We start from the raw sequence: 21,141 nt of genomic DNA on the forward strand, positions 1-21,141 counted from the left end.
AGCTTCCTGGTACTCTCGCTCCCAGGTAACTCCCTCTTCCTCGTTGCTTTCCTCTCTCCACCGATCCACCTGCCACCACTGCCACTCCGCCCCCTGCTGGCAACCTCCACTGGTCCCACTCAAGGACCGCTCCAGAAAGGGAAAAAGGGCTCAATGTTATTGTTAGTAATCCATACTGCAGCCGGAGAAGAGTAGCACCTCACCTCGTCGTTAGACTGGGCGAGCTATCCAAAGGAACACTGTTAATCACACGTTATACACACACAGGGAAAGTAACAGTTAGTTAGCACTTCTGAATACTTTGTAGAATATTCAAGCTGCTACATTTGTTTACTGTAACTGCTTTTGTTTTTACTGTACAATACAGAGCATTACTGTATGTATTTTTCTTTACTGTAATGATTAAACTTAAAATACTGTAATTGTTGTGAAGGATCAGATTAAACCGAATATATATATTTATTTATGGATATATATTTAATAGTATTTGTATATCGTTTGATATCCCCTGTATATTCCTTGTACATATACACTGAATATCCCTTTAGTCTACTAACAGCCCATAATAGTTTCATTCTACCATTGGACAAGAACCTGGCGCCAGCAGCCAAGCCCCTTGGTTCAAGTTCAATCGTGCCGACGAACATGTCGTTACAAGCCCGGTTCCGCGTAGGAATACGTCTGGCGAAATACAAATGGTACTATTTGTTCACAGCGCATATATATATGGCGCAAGTAAAGTAGAACTTTCTTTTAGTCCATTAGTCCTTTACCCTCCAACCTAGTAACAGACGTGAAGCCTCACCCACGACGCACGTGTGGTGCAGTATGGCCTACTTGGCCTCAGAATAGGCATTGAGACATCGTGTGGATTAATAGTTGAATTGTCATAGTTTGGCACTATACCGTCGAGTGGGACGTATTTCTATTAAGTTAATAATAGTCTATTATGTATGGTGCATCGTTCGGTTAGAGTTATAAAGTGAGCAGTACCCCCATCGTTCCTGGCGTTATCTAGAGTCTTAACCAGGCTGGGCAGACCACGTGTGGTGCTTGCATCCGAGGAGCTCTGGGCCAGGACGAGTGGACCTGTACATTGGATTACTTCACCCGGACGACGGCGAGCCCTCCACGGCTTGGATTATCTACGTGCTTTGGGTGCTTTGATTATGCCATGGATAACAGCCAACACTGCTGAGTGTTGGAACTACCCCCCCGAGAGGAGTCCAGGTGAGACGGCGCTCTACCCCGAGTGAGGTCGCCTCACGTCTCTTCGTTGTGGACCGGCAGCGACCGTCTACAAGAGGGCCCAGCTGTATTCATCTGCGGACCGAGGTTCTGTGGGCACCGTGTTCAGCACTCTGAATTCTCCCAAGAAATCGTCGGCCAGATGGGATATCGCCAGCGGCTCTCCTAACCCCCCCCCCCTACTGACTTACAACCAGCGGGACCCCCCTTTAGTGTATCCAGCTATAATCATTTAAGTACCATCGCTATAGTTCCCTAAAGAACCAGGTTGTATACTTGCTCCCTGCGTAACCAGAGATTGGACATTCAATGTTGATTTACCTACGAATACTCATTTGCCTTACAAGTGCATTCAAATCATAAATGTCATTAAGTGAACGTTGTATATACCCTTTGCTATATAAAATATTCGATTTATACATTTGTGTGGACTTCGTTTCATCAGGTGGGAAAGTGTTCATCATATCTACATCATGTACTGTGTGGCCAGTATTTAAAGTACATAAAGCCGGTAGTGGTTTAATGATACCATACTTATCAATACAGTCAGGGAATTGTACCCCTCAGTTACAGTAATCATATATTTTGTTTGTCTTTCATAAAGACACACGCACTATACTGCAGTCTATCACAGGGTGTATGAGGAAATGACCATTGCATAGTCTATTTTGGTAACAAGTATATTGTGTTTGACCGCATTATTTGATAATGACCGTTGTATTTGAAAAGTGCACCAATAATTAAACTTCAACGATGAACATATCATAACTGTTCTGACATGATACACTTTTACAGGACATAATAATCTAATTTGGTTCAGTTGTTCACTTAATTGTTTGAAATATATAATGTTTTGGTGCTGTTATAAGCTTTTGCATATACTATTCTCTGGTTTGACACTGGTATTTTAATTTTGCATGCTATATTGCATTTTGAACCCAAAATTAGCAGTATAGCATTCTGTATTAAGAGTTTTGCACATTGAAACTCTGATGTGCAAAATGCATCAAAGCAGTCGTAAAAAAAATGTAATAGAGAAGATATTGACATACAGTGTTGAAGCGTAGGGGTATGGCACTTGTATGTTCATTGTTAATTGTTTATTTTCCAGCACCTCTTTTTCCCCTTGTGTTGAACACACCCTTGTTTGTGGGTGTAGCAACATACCACATTTAAAATTAAGAATTTCCTCAAAAGTAAAAGAAAGTTAAATTTAAAAATAAAAAAGGACATTCTGAACAGTTAGTTAGGCGTGTTAATATGAAGATGTCAAACCTTGGTCAAGGAGTAACATGTATGTAATTGTTCCCAGCACCTAAATAATATTTCAGCCTGCCAAATCCATACAAAGACGAGGCTAAATCCATTTTCCATAATATTGTAAAATTGTACCCACTGCCACTAGGGGATGCTGCAGCACCCTCAGCACCCCTACTTCCAAAAGTACTATCCATGAATCACAACAAGTCACATTAAGCAAAAGCTTCTCCCTTTGTTATACAATATTTTATACACACATTTCCCTACCAGGCCATGTGTAACTTTTAGAGTATGGCTTATTGTTTGAATGAACTTGAGAAATGAGTGAGAACGCTTGTCAAGTAATTTAAGGCAAACCCTGACCACAACCTCGTTGTGCTCCTTTGATCAATTTGGACAGTGATTTGATTTGATTGATGTTTTTTATTTTCATGTCTTACATACAGGTGTATGCCCAGCCCATATGGGCTTACAAGACACATAACAATAAGTAACAATCAGTGAGTGATTTCAATGCAATAAGAAGTTTTCATCTAGCTGTTCCACTGACATAATTTCCTAAGTGATTATTGTTGCTCTTAAAATGCATTAAAATGCATATAGATTTATATTAAAGTCTTCTAAATCTTCTTAGGGGAGCATGCCCCCAACGCGTGTAGCTTTATGCCAAGCAAGCAGTGCAAAAATGTACCGTAGTGGCATGCAGTAATGCGCCTTTCATTTTCGCGGAAATAGGCTGTCTATTGCCATTCTCTTTGACAAACTCTAACCTTAACCAGCTCCTTAACAACGCCTAAACTTAACCGTTCTAACCTTAACCAACTCCGAAACAATGCCTAACCTTAACCTTAACCTTAACCATGCCTAACCTTAACCATAGAAATTATATTGCCATTCTCTTTGACAAACTCTAACCTTAACCAGCTCCTTAACAGCGCCTAAACTTAACCGTTCTAACCTTAACCAACTCCGAACCTTAATCGGCGAAAGAATACACGTTAAAAAAAAATCACGTTAAAAAATATTTTCGATGGGATTCGAACTCGCCAGCAAACAAGCCATAGGATCCACAGCCATGTGTCCTTGCCAATTGAGCTATTTGTTGGATACTGAATAAGGGGCGGTGACTTATATATATTGAGCTCCGCTCGTGTCGCATGCGCGGGCACCTCGCGCGAGCACGCCGGCGCACGCACGCACCTGAGCGAGCACGCCGCCGCCGGTGCACGCACGGTAGCATTTGTCTGAAAAGAAGGGCGCTTGCTAGTGCGGTGACGAATGCGGAAGCATTTTTGCACTGCTTGCTTGGCATTAACGTACAGGCGCCCCCAACCCCTCTACAGGGCCTATATGACTCATGACCTCAGTATTTCAAAGGTCCTGGCTATGGCCCTGGTCACTATAGGTTTCCTGCACTGTACGAATTATACCAAATATTGTACTGTTAAAGACAATCATGAATGACCCAGTACTAGATAGACTATTGATTATTGTTTATTTTAGGGGGACTCATGGGCCTATGACCCCCCCCCCCCCCCCCCCTAGAACCCTCAAAATTCACATTATGATTTCCTGTATTTCACCCTGATTATGGATATCCCCACTTAATTTTTGCCAACGATCCAAATTCTGCCAAATTCTGCCGTTCCAGGGGCAAGTAGAGGGAGAGAGAAAGAGAGAGGGAGGAGGGGTCGATAGGACGAACTGCTCAAGGTGCTGTCCATCACCCTCTCCACCCCACCCCCTGTCTCTAATATACTCTCCTGCCGTGGGAGGGGTGTCTGTCAGAGAAGGGAGGGTAGTTCTGCCACGTTGCCCTGTCGGTTTCAACACAAGGTGACACACACAGCTCCTGAGGCCCCCAGTCTTATAAATGCAGCCACATGTTTCCCTCATAAAGTCTCCATCAGCACATTAATGCATCTTCCAGAGGAACTGACAGAGGCAGCAGGGCTCAAACATTATTAACACTGTGACCACTTTTATCAGGGCGTAGAACAGAATACTCCCTATAAGAAATCTGCCCTATTTTCACTGGCAGCCCACACTGCCACACTTAAAACACTGCGTCTGTGACCATTATATACTGTATATCCCCCCATGATGGGCTTTACAGTGTGTACTTACATTATGCAAAGCTATAGGATCCCTTCCAGCAAATATACACAGTTATCACATTAATATTCTTGAGTGGAGTCAAATACCCATAGGCTTTATTTACTCTCACATGTGAAATGTATCACTGTCTGCCTTTCACTGTGCATGCAAATTACATCTATATTAATGTTATGTAAATGTTTACAGTGATAAATTGAAGGAAAATTAAAGCAGCATACCAGATAAGAAAAAAAAACACAACCAAATTGGCAGGCTCATGATAAATATATGAGGTGTGTCTGAAACATTAATCAAATGTAAATGTGCAGTGCATTTAATAGTGGTCACTTCATGAGCTATTTGAAGCCGATATGGTGCACCTTTTAATAATCAATAGGTAAGTCTGCCCCTTGGATATTTGGAAAAGTGGCACTTTTTCTATAAACGAGCAGCTAAAAAACAGCGGTGTGGTGTACACGTGGGTAAAAGGAATCGGTGCATTTAAGGCACAATTGCATGATCACTAATTAGGCTTGCAATAGTCATTGGAGTTGCTTTCAAGTTGTTTACAAGCAAGGTAATACGCCTAATGATGCAGTAGGCTAAACATTTGAGTGTTTTCAAACGAAACGGAAATAGTAACCTCCCAAGTTGGGGAATAGTAGCGTATACATGGTCAGTTAAAGATGCCATTTGTTCTTCAGTGCCCAACCTATTTTAAAGTGTTGCTGGTTATCCGATGACGCAAAAGCCCACACACAGTGGGGCGTAAAACCGAGACGACCACATTGGACATTCGGATGGATGAAGACGCCCAAGCGACGTAGCTAGGCTACCGTTGTGCTTTGGAGCGGTACAAATCTAAGGTCGGCGCTCGGTTTCGCAGACATATCACTTGTTAAACCCAATGTTCAGCCTTTCCCGGACTTGTTTGAAGGCTAAGCTCGTGTGATTGTGCGTAAAATCTACCTCTCCGACTCCTACTCCTGCACGCCGCAGTGCCATGCCAGGCGGAATACAGCGCGGTCGGTCTATTCTTAAGGGATACTAAATATTGGTCCAAATATTGGTCCTCGTTGCGCTGTCAGTTTCCCTAAATGATGTAAGCTAGAAAGGTGGATCCGTGTATCTCCATCGACTCAACTGCAAGCCCCGGGGAATGCTGTGGAAGCGGCAGGGTTTTCTAGGCTACAGGTAAGATTGTTCATCTCAGTTGCATTATGACTATTTACATTCAAGCTATTATGGGATATTCACATCATGCATGCCAGCCTTGAAGAGCCAAATCGGGGTTCATAGAAATGTCATTGGATGTGATAATTTAGTTTTTAAGAATAAGTGGGAGAAAAAAACACAAGCATTTAATTTACATTAGGCTACCACTTAGAAATAATTTGTATCCTAAATGTGATATCTGGAAAAGGTTGCTTGTTGTGTGTGTGTGTGTGTGTGTGTGTGTGTGTGTGTGTGTGTGTGTGTGTGTGTGTGTGTGTGTGTGCTGAAGATGTTTATTGTCAGTCCAATCCAATCGTGTGAAATACCCCAGGAGGCTTCATTACAGTAAAGACAAACAGTAAATAGTTAATATAAAAATACATGTAAAATATAAGAGCAAAATATAAGACTATTTTTTTTTAATTATAAATATATATACTTTTGAAAGATATATGCATTTAAAGCAAATATATAGATTCAAGGCAATGAATATTGCACAGGTTGGATTGTGAGTGAGTGCGTGAGTGAGTGAGTGAGTGAGTGAGTGAGTGAGTGAGTGAGTGAGTGAGTGAGTGAGTGAGTGAGTGAGTGAGTGAGTGAGTGAGTGAGTGTGAGTGTGTGTGTTTGTGTATGTATATATGTTTGCGTGCATGTTATTTATTTAGCAGTCTTATGGCCTGAGGGGAAAAGCTGTTCCTGAGTCTGCTGGTGCGAGGCGAACTATGACAGTCTTGTACCTCCTGCCTATAAGGGCAGCAGAAGAGCAGGCTGGTGTGTGGGTGTACTGGGTCCTTAATGACCCTCAGAGACTGCTGTGTGTGTGTGTGTGTGTGTGTGTGTGTGTGTGTGTGTGTGTGTGTGTGTGTGTGTGTGTGTGTGTGTGTGTGTGTGTGTGTGTGTGTGTGTGTGTGTGTGTGTGTGTGTGTGTGTGTGTGTGTGTGTGTGTGTGTGTGTGTGTGTGTGTGTGTGTGTGTGTGTGTGTGTGTCCGTGTGAAATAGCGCGCGCATGTGTGTGAGTGAGGGGAGATCTCACAATTATTAATAATCATGCAGTCTCACATATGCACATAAGTATAAACTGCATATCTCACTGTGTTTGATGAATTATTCGTGGACAGGAGATGTGGCTTTTGTTGTCTAATGAACTGTGTAAATGGAATTCCCTCTCATCTAGAAAGCAGCACATGCTCAAAAAGCATGGAAGAATAGAGAGCACATGACAAAAAACGTGCATAATTGGCGCTGTACTTGACCCTTACCAGTGTCTTTTGTAGGTTTCAGGCTACAGTTATATGCAGCGAAAGGCACAAGACTATATTCACCCAGCTACACAGAGTAGCCTGCTGCTCAAGGACTTACAGATCAAGTCTCTGTGACCATTCGTTTGATTAGGAGACTGGCAGAACGGCTCCTATAAATCAATCTTCCCAATCTAAAAGGCTGGAGGCTTGATTGACATATTACCATTATGCCCTTGTTTTGCTTGATGTTCTACACCTCTTCATCCTCACAACTGAAGCCCTAGACGCCTCACTTCTTTGTGTCTGTGTAAAAATATATCTTAAGTTGAATCACTCATCCAGAGTGACTCACCACCACCGATACCTTCAACACCGAAGATTCTGACCTAATGTGCTGCCACCCACTTATTTTATCCTGCTGATATGATGTTTCGATCACCTGAAATGCAGAATGTGAACTGTTTTATAACGTGAAGGGACTCCGTGGCTCCTTGCTGAGCAGGCAAAGGGATACAAGATTAATTTGATGTTTCAACAAGATCCTCCTGTTGGCCTCCTGACCCCTGTGATCCTGTTGACAACTTATTCTTCTGCAAATTCACTTGCCTGAGAAAATGATACAGTACAGTACTCGCTTACCTCTCCACAAATGTGGCTTTAAAAACCTTGACGCCCGTTTTTCTTTTTTTTTACGAGCTCACAGTCAACAGGACTGAATCTTATCTCTGACTGCTTCTAGGCTTTCCCCACATTTACAAACATAGTACTCCAGTGATACCACACAAGCTGGCTCGTATAGGGGCTAAGTATGCATGGCACAATGCAGCAACATCTGCCAGGCTTTCATTTGTTTTCTATAGAGGCAGTCTGGATATGGTCAAGATGGGTTTTTCTCCCTCATGTTTGAATTAACCCAGGGATGTAAAGAAGATGTGCAACAGTTGGATATATACTGGTACAGCAGATGGCCATTTGGAGGGTGAGTCGGGTGAGTGCTGTGAGAGGAATACTGATATGGGGACTGGATGCTCCTGACATTGAATCTGTGGCGCTTGAGTCATTCCATTAGATGGTATGAAATCTCCGCTGACTGACTTCTCTGGACCAGATTGGTTCACATAATTGCAGCACTACACCTAGATGATATTGATTTCCTTCTCACGTGTCCTTCCAGCTCCCAGATTGCAGTATCTATTCGGGGTCTGTCTACTCTGAGCTGCCAGACGTGTCTACCTGCCCAGCCTCCACCATGGAGAGCCTGAGTGAGCTCCAGAACCCTCTCCTGGATAAGACCGGCAGACACGTGGTCCGCAACGACTACCAGGGCTACCAGTGTGATTACCCCAGCCCCTACCAGGACAACCTAATTGGCTACTTCTACACAGGGACCAATGGCAAGGCCAAGACCCAGCAGTTCCTGGACGCCACCTCCCTGCACCTGGCGGTGGAGGCCTTCTACGGACCAAACATCATCCTGTACAAGGACGACGTCAGTCTCCAGAGCAAGGACTCTAAAAGCGAGAGCTTAGAGACGACCTTCACAGAGAGCAAGGACACTGTGCTGGATGGAGTGTCCACAGAGGACCCCCAGGACAATATAGTGGGAGAGAAGGATGCAAACATCCAAACGGTGTCCCACGACGTGGAGGAGGATCAGGGTCATGAATACGAGGTGAGAGGTCATGCAAAGAGCCGAGAGTCTGTTCTGTATCGGTCCATGCAGTACTTAGTAGTTGAGAGGAGGTGCGTATCACTGCTGTTGGCTGAAAACCTTGTATCTCCCACAGGATACACTTGTTGTATGGTTGCTACCTACAGTACAGGCAGTACACACAATCAAACCCCAATGTGCAACTTCAAAAATATTATTATTATATTATATTATTATTATTTATAATTTTAGGGCTAGATTATTATTTATTATTATTATTATTATTAATACAATATGTTATTTTCTATATGGACAAAGTAAATGTAAATTGTGTCCTTTAACACTAGCACAGCCATGGCGAAAATGCCACTAATTTCCGCCAGGAACGGGTCAGACGACCCGACAGCTTATATGAGAAATATGAAAAAAATAAACAGTGTAAACTATATAATTACCTCTGAGGTTTACCACAATGAAATGTAGGTTTGAGTGACATAATTTTTTTTTAATATATATAAATATATATATATATAATTATTTATTTTTTGATAGAAGAGCCACACATTGACGGGCAAAGAGCCACATGCGGCTCGCGAGCCACGGGTTGGCCACCCCTGTGCTAGACGCTCGCAAAGTGCTGTGACTTTCGTCTGTTCCAATGGCCCATAATTTATGTGGAATAACGTTCTAATTACATTTTCCTGAAGTCATTTAGAAATTTCAGAAACCGTGCCAGATAAAACGGGTACTTTTAGGAATAGTCATTGAGTGACAGAGCTGGAGCTCGACCGAGTGACGAGGATACATTTATTGAAAATGCCTAGGGGTCATTTGACCCCTTGTCGGCTGTGCTAGTGTTAAAGAGGTACTTAGTGCAAGTGGGAGCCATTAAGAAATATCGACAGGGCAATTAGCACATTAAGGTTATTCCAAATGCAGGTTATTTCCACAACGTTTATTACTAAACTATCATCTTTCAACAGAATTGAGTCATGATGCTCAGCGATGCTCATTACTTAATTTACCCCCCTCCCCCCAAACACACACACACACACACACACACACACACACACACACACACACACACACACACACACACACACACACACACACACACACACACACACACACACACACACACACACACACACACACACACACACACACACACACACACACACACACACACACATCCTAATAGACAGCCAGCATGATTCATCCTAATTTTTCACTCTTTGTTTCAAAACCATATAGAGGGGAAAGGCTCATGTCTGATTTAGGTGCCAACACTGGTGTTATATTAAACACTCCGCACTTAACTGTGACTGGAAGAGAGCAACATCTTTTCAGATGTGGCAAAAATAAAATTTTCGTGCAGAGAGGTTTGTGAAATGCAGAGTACTCTGCGGGCTGGGAGAAGAAGCACAGATCTCTAACTGGGCTTACAATCACTCCAACTGCTGTCACGACCAGCAGGTGGCTAGAGGCGCGGCAGAAAAGCGATATTACTGCCATAACTAATGCAGTCCTTTGAGCATATAAAGCAGGGACTGCACTGATTGCAGAAGGTGATCCCAGGGGCCTACGTTATTCCATTTCAATTCACAGATCTGATTTAAACTTTGAGTTTTACAGTGGGAATCTGTTTGCATCTATCCATGTATTGGTGTGAATTTCATGTATGTATATGGATTATGTCTATTATGATTCTGAGACGTGGGTAGAATATTTGCCAGGCTGCGCATTAGGGGACGTATACTGCTGCAGATATAGACTGAAAATCAAGTTGAGAGAGAAACAAACGACACCAACAGATATTTCCTGCTACATCGTCTCTGGTGATTTGTACAGAAGATCTCCCGCTGAAAGCAACTCCCTTCATCATGCCACCAACTCCTCTGCTAGACTACTGTATGTCAGCAGGTGTGTGACAGTGACGGGCAGGAAGGATATTGTCGATGATGAGTTCTGACCTGAGATGCCACTCAGGTTTAGGGTCTGGGTGGATGATGTCAGCGGAATGCCACCCTGGTGACAAAAGTCCAAGGCAGTCTGTCTCCCCGTGTGCCCCTTGGGTTGAGCCCGCCCCCCCCCCCCCCCCACCCCCCCCACTGGCTTTAATGAGCCCCCTCTGAGAGGGGTTAGAGAGGGTAGTTACCAGCACTGTGCCTGTGGAGGAGTCCCATCAATTATTAGGCCAGACTGGGAGCCTGTCTGCTGGCGGCCGGCTTCTCTCCGAGGCAGGCTGTCAGTAGGATAGAATCCACCATTCGCTCAGTGTAATTATCGGGGCTGTAGCCCACACAGATGGAGGGATATTACTACTGTTTCGGTCTACCTCTCTATATACTACCAATACAAAACTGAACATTTAAATGATTAAAGGATGTGCTTACGCGCGGCTGCTGACCTGATATCTCTGATCACCCGTTTGTCCAGGTTGACAGTGTTGATTAAAGTGATTACACAGTTATGTCATAAATCCTTAATCCATAATTCTTGGTAAAAGGCTGTGCCCTCTTTACCTCCTGACAGAATTGGTTGGAGTAGTATAACGCAGGTTAGAGCGGTGAATTAGCCTGTGCCAAAATGATCTCTGATTGTTTTTCATAATAAATGTCAAAATCTGTCTTCAGTAGATATTTTAAGCACCATGTACTGTCATTTAGGTTATATTCCCTAGCAGTATATATACTGTGTTTCATAATAAACCAAATACAGAGATACTTGCAGCCTTGATATTAGCCTCCCTCCCATGTCGGCTTCCCTCTATGCTGACTCATAATTGGCCAGAGAGCTCCCTCGCTGTGCTCTGCCCCCTCCCTCAATGTCCTTCCTCTCTGTGTAAATTGCTTATTTACTTTTGGCCTTAGCATCCATTCCTATTTAGTTTCCTCCTTGAATCCCCCGGTTCAGTTTGATCCCTGTGGGTAACAAGACGAGCAAATGAAGGCTGCTCTCTTTGGCTGCCATTTATTTTAACAAACATTCCTTGTTGTGTCTAGGACAACTGGGGGGAAGTGAGCCCATCTACTCTTAAAGGTCACCCAGCCTCGCTCTGCCATCTCTGACACTGCCTGTATAAACCAGAGTAGCGTCCGACTTTACAAGTCATTAGTCCTTCTGTCCCTGTGGGCTAGAATGGAGGATCAAGGCACAGTATGGGGGAAGATCACACAGGCACCATTGAACACTGACTGGTCTCTCAAGCTAGAGGAGAGAAAAGGGGAGAGATGGAGTGTGTGTGTGTGTGTGTGTGTGTGTGCGTGTGTGCGTGTGTGTGTGTGTGTGTGTGTGTGTGTGTGTGTGTGTGTGTGTGTGTGTGCGTGTGCGTGTGTGCGCGTGTGCGTGTGTGTGTGTGTGTGTGTGGGGGGGGGGGGGGGTCCATCGCATGCTGTAGGGGCAATTTATTTATGACAATCTTGTTGCTGTTTCCCCTGTCACCTCGTGATGATGGAACAATCTGTTAATCCTATGTTATCTGTCAGGCTTCTCATGGGTGTTGACAGAGAGGTACCAAATCCTCTCTGGCTGGCTGAGCACATTGTGTCCCGGGTGTGAGAGGAGAGATAGGCGTGTGCATGGGGGGGGGGGCACAAGCTGTCAAGCAGCAGCCCCGCTGTAAGGCATCCAAAGGACACCAGACCTCTGCTACACCTTTTTACTTGTTTAGTTGTCAAGTTCAACACTGCGACCCCTCTTCCTCTCGCAGTCTCACACGAGGCGTTTCCAGGTACTTCCGTAGCACACCGTGATACCTTCGTAGTGACCAATCAACCCCTGTCTGACCTTGTTGACTATCTTCTGTGGTCCCCCCCCCCCCCCCCCCCCAATCAACCCCTGTCTGACCTTGTTGACTATCCTCTGTGGTCCCCCCCCCCCCCCCCACCCCCACCCCCACCCAGAGCGACAGCTCCAGCGACAGTGAGAGTGAGGACAACTTCATCGTACTGCCCCCCCGGGACCACCTAGGCCTGGCTATCTTCTCAATGCTCTGCTGCTTCTGGCCCCTGGGCATCGCCGCCTTCTACTACTCGCACAAGGTAAAAGGACCCACGGACCCGTGTCAATATCGCTAATTACCCGTGCATGGCAACGCCATTCAAGGTCGGTAAGCACTCCGTCAAATGCCACACAGCGGCCCGTCTTCCACTCTTGCAACCTTGCGGCGTTTTGTTTCACACGATTGACTGCGTAAACTCTGCTGCTGCTTCAACCGTTTTTCAGGCCCAGTGGGCACATGGCTATACTGTAGGTGAGGTAATGTCACAGCGAAAAGCTGTGCTAACTAAGGTGTAATATCACAGCAATAAGATGTGCTAACTAAGGTGTAATATCACAGTAATAAGCTGTGCTAACTAAGGTGTAATATCACAGTAATAACATGTGCTAACTAAGGTGTAATATCACAGTAATAACATGTGCTAACTAAGGTGTAATATCACAGTAATAACATGTGCTAACTAAGGTGCAATATCACAGTAATAACATGTGCTAACTAAGGTGTAATATCACAGTAATAAGCTGTGCTAAGGTGTAATATCACAGTAATGAGATGTGCTAACTAAGGTGTAATATCACAGTAATAAGCTGTGCTAAGGTGTAATATCACAGTAATGAGATGTGCTAACTAAGGTGTAATATCACAGTAATAAGCTGTGCTAAGGTGTAATATCACAGTAATGAGATGTGCTAACTAAGGTGTAATATCACAGCGATAAGCTGTGCTTACTAAGGTGTAATATCACAGTAATGAGATGTGCTAACTAAGGTGTAATATCACAGCAATAAGCTGTGCTTACTAATACGTAATATCACAGCAATAAGATGTGCTTACTAAGGTGTAATATCACAGCGATACGATGTGCTAACTAAGGTGTAATATCACAGCAATAAGATGTGCTTACTAAGGTGTAATATCACAGCAATAAGATGTGCTAACTAAGGTGTAATATCACAGCAATAAGATGTGCTTACTAAGGTGTAATATCACAGCAATAAGATGCGCTAACTAAGGTGTAATATCACAGCAATAAGATGTGCTTACTAAGGTGTAATATCACAGCAATAAGATGTGCTAACTAAGGTGTAATATCACAGCAATAAGATGTGCTTACTAAGGTGTAATATCACAGCAATAAGATGTGCTTACTAAGGTGTAATATCACAGCAATAAGATGTGCTTACTAAGGTGTAATATCACAGCGATAAGCTGTGCTTACTAAGGTGTAATATCACAGCAATAAGATGTGCTTACTAAGGTGTAATATCACAGCGATAAACTGTGCTAACTAAGGTGTAATATCACAGCAATAAGATGTGCTTACTAAGGTGTAATATCACAGCGATAAGCTGTGCTTACTAATACGTAATATCACAGCAATAAGCTGTGCTTACTTAGGTGTAATATCACAGCAATAAGATGTGCTTACTAAGGTGTAATATCACAGCAATAAGATGTGCTAACTAAGGTGTAATATCACAGCAATAAGATGTGCTTACTAAGGTGTAATATCACAGCAATAAGATGTGCTTACTAAGGTGTAATATCACAGCGATAAGCTGTGCTTACTAAGGTGTAATATCACAGCAATAAGATGTGCTTACTAAGGTGTAATATCACAGCAATAAGATGTGCTTACTAAGGTGTAATATCACAGCGATAAACTGTGCTAACTAAGGTGTAATATCACAGCAATAAGATGTGCTAACTAAGGTGTAATATCACAGCAATAAGATGTGCTTACTAAGGCGTAATATCACAGCGATAAGCTGTGCTTACTAAGGTGTAATATCACAGCAATAAGATGTGCTTACTAAGGCGTAATATCACAGCGATAAGCTGTGCTTACTAAGGTGTAATATCACAGCAATAAGATGTGCTTACTAAGGTGTAATATCACAGCAATAAGATGTGCTTACTAAGGTGTAATATCACAGCAATAAGATGTGCTTACTAAGGTGTAATATCACAGCAATAAGATGTGCTAACTAAGGTGTAATATCACAGCAATAAGATGTGCTTACTAAGGTGCAATATCACAGCGATAAGCTGTGCTTACTAAGGTGTAATATCACAGCGATAAGCTGTGCTTACCAAGGTGTAATATCACAGCAATAAGATGTGCTTACTAATACGTAATATCACAGCAATAAGCTGTGCTTACTAATACGTAATATCACAGCAATAAGCTGTGCTTACTAAGGTGTAATATCACAGCGATACGATGTGCTAACTAAGGTGTAATATCACAGCAATAAGATGTGCTTACTTAGGTGTAATATCACAGCGATACGATGTGCTAACTAAGGTGTAATATCACAGCAATAAGATGTGCTTACTAAGGTGTAATATCACAGTAATGAGATGTGCTAACTAATGTGTAATGTGTTTACGTATAGCCTTTAGTCCATGTGTTATCTTTTTTTGGCAGGTGGCTCCATATTGAAGTCAGAAAATGTCATCCTGTGACCCCTGTGTTTAGAACACATGAAATGAAGACTTTATTATCCCATCAGGGACATTTTTATTTCAGCCAAGTATTGTATAGTAAACAAATGCATAAAATAAAGAAAATACATTTTTAATATACAAAATACTAGATACATAATATGCAAGGGTGTAGTCGAGATCAATTCTTTGCATTTTAAAATGATGACAAATGTAGGCACTGTCAACACTGGTTATATACAATAAAAATACAAGATCACATCAAAGGAAGACAGAGCAAAATGCTGAATATGGAATTTGCTTCGATGTAAATATCATGCAAATGCAGCCTACTACTAGCTGTACAAAGCAAATAGATTGTATCTTTTTGTTCTCTGTGTTGGGTCTATCTGCTGCCTGAAGGTAGGAGCTCCGACGCCCTGGTCAAGGTCAGACAGCTGGACCTGACTCGCCTCAGTGACTTTACGAGCTACGTGTGTGTGTTCACATACTACTGATTACACCACATAAACAGTGTACCATTCCAGTGGCTCTATGCAGTACATACACTGTTGAAAGTATACTTTTTCATTTCAACATTGTAACAAGCTTGATAATAATAAACAAACCTGTTCAGCTATAAAGAATGAGAGTACTGGAACAGTGTTAAATTCAAAGTGTTGTATTAACCAAAAAGAGGATCAAAATAAATGGGGCACCCCATAGCAACGTATGGTACAACAAAAATCATCTCAAACCAATAAGAACGGTCCTGTCAGCTTTACAGTCCATTAGCCCCAACATAAATGTTACCATGTATAATGTACCGTGTATAATGTTACCCTGTATGTTACCATGTATGTTTACCATGTATAATGTTACCATGTATGTTTACCATGTACAATGTTACCATATATAATGTACCGTGTATGATGTTACCATGTATGTTTACCATGTATGTTTACCATGTATAATGTACCGTGTATAATGTACCGTGTATAATATTACCATGTATGTTTACCATGTATGTTTACCATGTATAATGTACCGTGTATAATGTACCGTGTATAATATTACCATGTATGTTTACCATGTACAATGTTACCATATATAATGTACCGTGTATGATGTTACCATGTATGTTTACCATGTTTACCATGTATAATGTACCGTGTATAATGTACCGTGTATAATGTTACCATGTATGTTTACCATGTACAATGTTACCATATATAATGTACCGTGTATGATGTTACCATGTATGTTTACCATGTATGTTTACCATGTATAATGTACCGTGTATAATGTACCGTGTATAATGTTACCATGTATTATGTTAGATATTATATCAGATAGTATCCCTGGATTTTTTTCGACCCAAATTTGGACCCCTTTTGCATCAACTTTGTTTGAATACGTTTGTTTGAGATTTTATTACAGTGGTGCACTGTAATTGTATTAATGTTGTTGAATTCACTGTTGATTCCTCGCTTATTATTGTGATTATTCTCCATTTGCAGGGCCGTGCACGGCCACGGGTGCAGGGGCTCAAGTAACAAAAGGGCAGTCCCACAAAGGTCCTACAATATTTAACAGGTGCAGGGTGCTACTAAAATCACTATTAGGGTGAACTAAAATCAAGAGAACTTTCTAAAATGGGCATTGGGGAATGAGGCCCATTTGAACCCTATTTATCTTTATTTATTTATTTATTTATTTGTCCTTTATTTAGCCAGGAAGATCCCATTGAGATACAAGATCTCTTCTTCCACACACCTGTCCCTCTGGTATGTCTAATATCACGTCCTTGGGTCGACGCCCCCTGCTCTCAAAACAGAATTTATCTCACTGGATCATTTTCCTAAACTAATCGCAGAGGCAATTTCATTGAAAGAGCCTATAATAAATGTGTCAAAGGGATAAATAGATTAAGGGGGCACACTTTTTGTCTGTGGAGGAATCCAAACCACGTAAACAACACATTTGTCACTGTCAAAGGGGGATAATGACCTAATTGCTATGGCAACTAATGGCAACCGCTGGGAGTGTTTTCTTGTTTTTCGTCTTTCAACTATGGCTTACCACCTACTCACACTCTCTCCATGCTGATGAGTAACCCCCCCCCCCCCCCCCCCTCTCTCTCTGTTATTTAATTACAGACCGGCAAGGCCATCGCTAAGGGAGACTTCTCCAGAGCGGCCATGAGCTCCAGAAGAGCGCTCTTTCTGGCCGCCCTCGCTGTCACCGTTGGGACAGGGATGTATGTGGGGGTGGTGGTGGCCCTGATAGCCTACCTGTCAAAGCCGGGTCACTTATAGCAGCGTGACGTGGGGGCTGGTGGGGGGTGGGGGGGGGGGTAGGGTTAGAATGAGAGAGAGAGAGAGAGAGAGAGAGAGAGAGAGAGAGAGAGAGAGAGAGAGAGAGAGAGAGAGTGGGAGTGATTGGATCGAGACCCACCCCCCCCCCTTCCCGCCCTCCACCCCACCCCTCCCCCCACTTTAGTCATTCTGAAACATGTCCTCCTTTTATACCTGAGCTGTGTGGCCTGGATGTCTGGGATGCAAAGCCGCCACCTGGGGGAAGTGAAGACAGCGAGCCAGACGAGAGGATACGAATACGAGGAACGTGCCACGGATGGAATATGATTCGGACTGCGTTCGCACATCGATCTGGACTGTAATCTTTATTTTCAGGGAGAGCGTGTGATTAATTCCACCAAGGTGTTCTGTCACAATTAGAGAAGAACGCTAGAGGAGAAACAATGTTAGAACCGACCGAGACTGTCTCCCACACATGTGCTAGATACAAATAAATGAATAAATGAATAAAGATAGAAAACGGACGATGAAAACACCAGATACAAAAACGACCTACTTTGCACCACTCCCCACCTCCTTTGTCATTTTATATAATGATAATGATGATAATGTATACTTTTATGAATCCCCTTGGAGAAATGCATCCTCTGCGTTTGACCCAGCGTACCTATTTCAGGAGTGGAGCAGTGCCCCCCGGGGACCAGCTCCAGTTGTGATGCTGTGTCTGTCTCCACACAGAAAAGGCCCCCTGCCAGGGTTTGAACCCAGGACCTTCATGCTGTGAGGCAACGGTGCTGACCACTTTAACGTCACACTCTAATGTATGTTCTCTGTAAATACCATTGCAGATGTGGTGCAGATGTTTATGTTCTAACATAAACACACATGGTGTAAGTGAAAGAAAGGGGGGGGGGGGAACCTCCATCCAGGAAATGTAACCAGTGTCAGTAAATTAACCGAAGGGAGCGGTGACAGCGACCAGTCAATGGACCCAGAACAAAGGCAATCATCGAAAGAGAGTGTCAATAAAACTCCAGAGCCATGATGAAGGGCATAATTTGTGTTTATTGTGTGCTGTAAATCTTGTCAATAAAATACATTTGGCATGAGTCATGACTCATGAGCCTTCTCTCCCGTCTCCCTCCCCGTCATTCATCCCTCTCTCTCCGTGAGACAAGAGACGCGGGGAGAAAGACAACATTGATCGTTCACTCATAGAGGCCCGTCACACTGTATTGTTGGCCTCTGTGAGTTATATTGACTGTTTGCTAGGATTAGGATGCAGGCCTTCCTTGGCTCTCTCTCTCTCTCTCTCTCTCTCTCTCTCTCTCTCTCTCTCTCTCTCTCTCTAAGTCTTTGGCATCAGTCACTGTCTAGCCTTGAGGTGACTTTAACTGCCAGGGAACACTGAAAGCCGTGAGGAACAAAGCCTCATCGTCGTCTCCGAAGTCACGGATGTCATGTCGGGGCAAAACGAGGCCGGCTCCCTTTATTCTCCCCCATCAAGCTCATTGCGTTCCTCCTCCCCGCCCGCCATATAATGAGCACACTAGCTTTCAGAGACGCCGGAGTCTCCCCCCCGAAGACATACTCACGTGACGTACCCTTGAGTATGTCCTTCACAGGGAGGACGTACCACCGACCGTACATTCAAGTTCAAGTTCTTTATTTGTCAAATACACAATACAGGGGCATTGCAGACAATGAAATGATTGTGTTTCGAGCTCAGACTCAACGGTGCACAATTAAGAAACAACAATGAATACAATAATGAGCCAGAGGAACCACGTCAACAGAAATGTACACCGTTCTGCTGACAAAGTACTGCAGCAATCTAAATGGAGCTGATGGGTAGTGAGCGAGTCGCTCACACAGCCCAATACTCTGTGTTTGTCTGTTTCTCTATGCACATCAAGTCTCTAATGTATAAACTGGCCCAGTGGGGGCGAAAGAGCTGCTCTCATCAATGGGAGCTGTGTGGGGCACTGAAGTGGGCTCACTCTGACAGTGAGAGCAGTCAGCGCTGCCTGCCGCATGTGTTTTCTTCCTCTCAATAGGTAGAAAACTTCAGCCGCCCACGCCCGCTCCCGGTAACCACAGCTCAGACCAGCAGTAGCACAAAACTGTTAGTTTATTAGTAATCCGCCCCCATGTAAATATTACTTTTGCTAGTGGCTGCAGTATGAATCCAAACCTTTTGCGAATAATGAATTTGCACCAATTCATCTTCTTTGTGTGTGTGTGTGTGAATGCACGTGTGTGTGTGGGGGGGGGGGATCTAGACTGTTTACTAAAGAGATATTTTTTGTTGTTGTCCTGCTGTGATTCATAAAGATAAATCTCCTATCCAAAATTAACCAAAATCACTAGTGAGTGTCCCCCCGCCCCCTCCTAGCTGACAAAGTCCCATCCTATCTTCTCATACTGTACCGAGCACATGACAAGGAGGGGAAAACGAATGGGCTTTGTGCGCGGGAGACTGAAGCGGAAACGCATTTCTGGGGGGGGGGGGGGGGGGAATCATGATGAATGTGGTGTAGTGAAATGGATAAGGAACTGGGGGGGGGGGGGGGGGGGGGGCGTGAAGAGGAAAAGACATTAGAGATGAGAGCTACATTAATAAGAACCATGATGCTTGACTGTTCATATGACTGCCGGGCGATTCTCAGATTCCATATCCTGGCTTTGATTAAATACCTGTCACCCATTCCTGGACAACAGTTTCATGCAAATTCTTACACTCCTCCTACGAAATGAGGCAGCTTTACCCACACTATTCCAACCGTATAACCGTTATGAAATCATCTAAAATATTACTGAGTGAAGAACACTTCTGACACCTTAGACACATTTCCCCCCAGACCTTTGTAGATCAGGGTGTGAATTTTAGCGCTTGCGTGGCTCATTTCGAGTTGGCCTAATTCACCATGTCAAGAAATGTTTTTTTTTATAGTATATATAGTACAGTAGATGTTCTCAGAGACCTTATGAAAAAGGGACAGGCCTACTGAGACATATCAATTATTGATATCAGAAACAATTACATTTTCAACTCAGGAACAATGTGAACAATGTTGGTGTGAAATTGTATTCATGAAATGGCTTGTGGTTGTTTCGTTCGTTGTAGTAATGTAGTTGTGGTAGAAGCTATTTTGATTTTGCCAAATGCATTAAAGTTAATTCGGTAGATGCAGACACTGGCTTGATGTTTGTTCAGAGACTATTCTCTATGCAGAAGCAATAGTAAAGATTTATATTTCATTATTCCAGGGACACTTTCTAGGTCAGCAGCACCAGTGACAAATCTGGCAATGGATTAATTAGACTAAACATATGCCCAGCTGTGTTCTTTGACATCTCAGCGGGTTGCATCATGTAGATCCATATGGTAATATGCAGACATCAGCCCCGTGCAATGTATTAACACACAGGACATTAGCCTCAGTTATGAAATAGGATGATGTTGCTCCAACGACCATGTTCACACGGCTGCCATTGTGCTCTGTGGAAAGGAATCCCAACCTCCATCATAGAGGCAAATCTTTCCTGTGACAAAATGGCAACCAATGTAATAAAAAAAGTCAACCAACGAACAAGATTCTTGTACTGGATCTCCTCTCTGGTAAACAAGAATACCTTGAAGACTCTAACAGGAGCACTCATTCAAGGGTACTACGATAT

The 21,141-nt window shown here is 43.2% G+C and overlaps 1 protein-coding gene across 1 annotated transcript; it reads left to right on the forward strand.

Annotated features, from left to right (window-relative positions):
- Positions 1–5,389: 5,389 nt before the first annotated feature.
- On the forward strand, positions 5,390–18,528 carry LOC311225525 (synapse differentiation-inducing gene protein 1-like). Its single transcript, XM_084310844.1, has 4 exons — positions 5,390–5,799; positions 8,236–8,733; positions 12,618–12,755; positions 17,302–18,528. Exons 2-4 carry the CDS (start codon positions 8,311–8,313, stop codon positions 17,458–17,460), a joined length of 720 nt encoding a protein of 239 aa, XP_084166970.1. The 5' UTR covers positions 5,390–5,799; positions 8,236–8,310; the 3' UTR covers positions 17,461–18,528.
- The last annotated feature ends 2,613 nt before the right edge of the window (positions 18,529–21,141 follow it).

The sequence above is a fragment of the Notolepis coatsorum genome (genome assembly GCF_963971535.1).
Source record: "Notolepis coatsorum genome assembly, chromosome: 3".
NCBI classification, from domain to species: Eukaryota; Metazoa; Chordata; class Actinopteri; order Aulopiformes; family Paralepididae; genus Notolepis; species Notolepis coatsorum.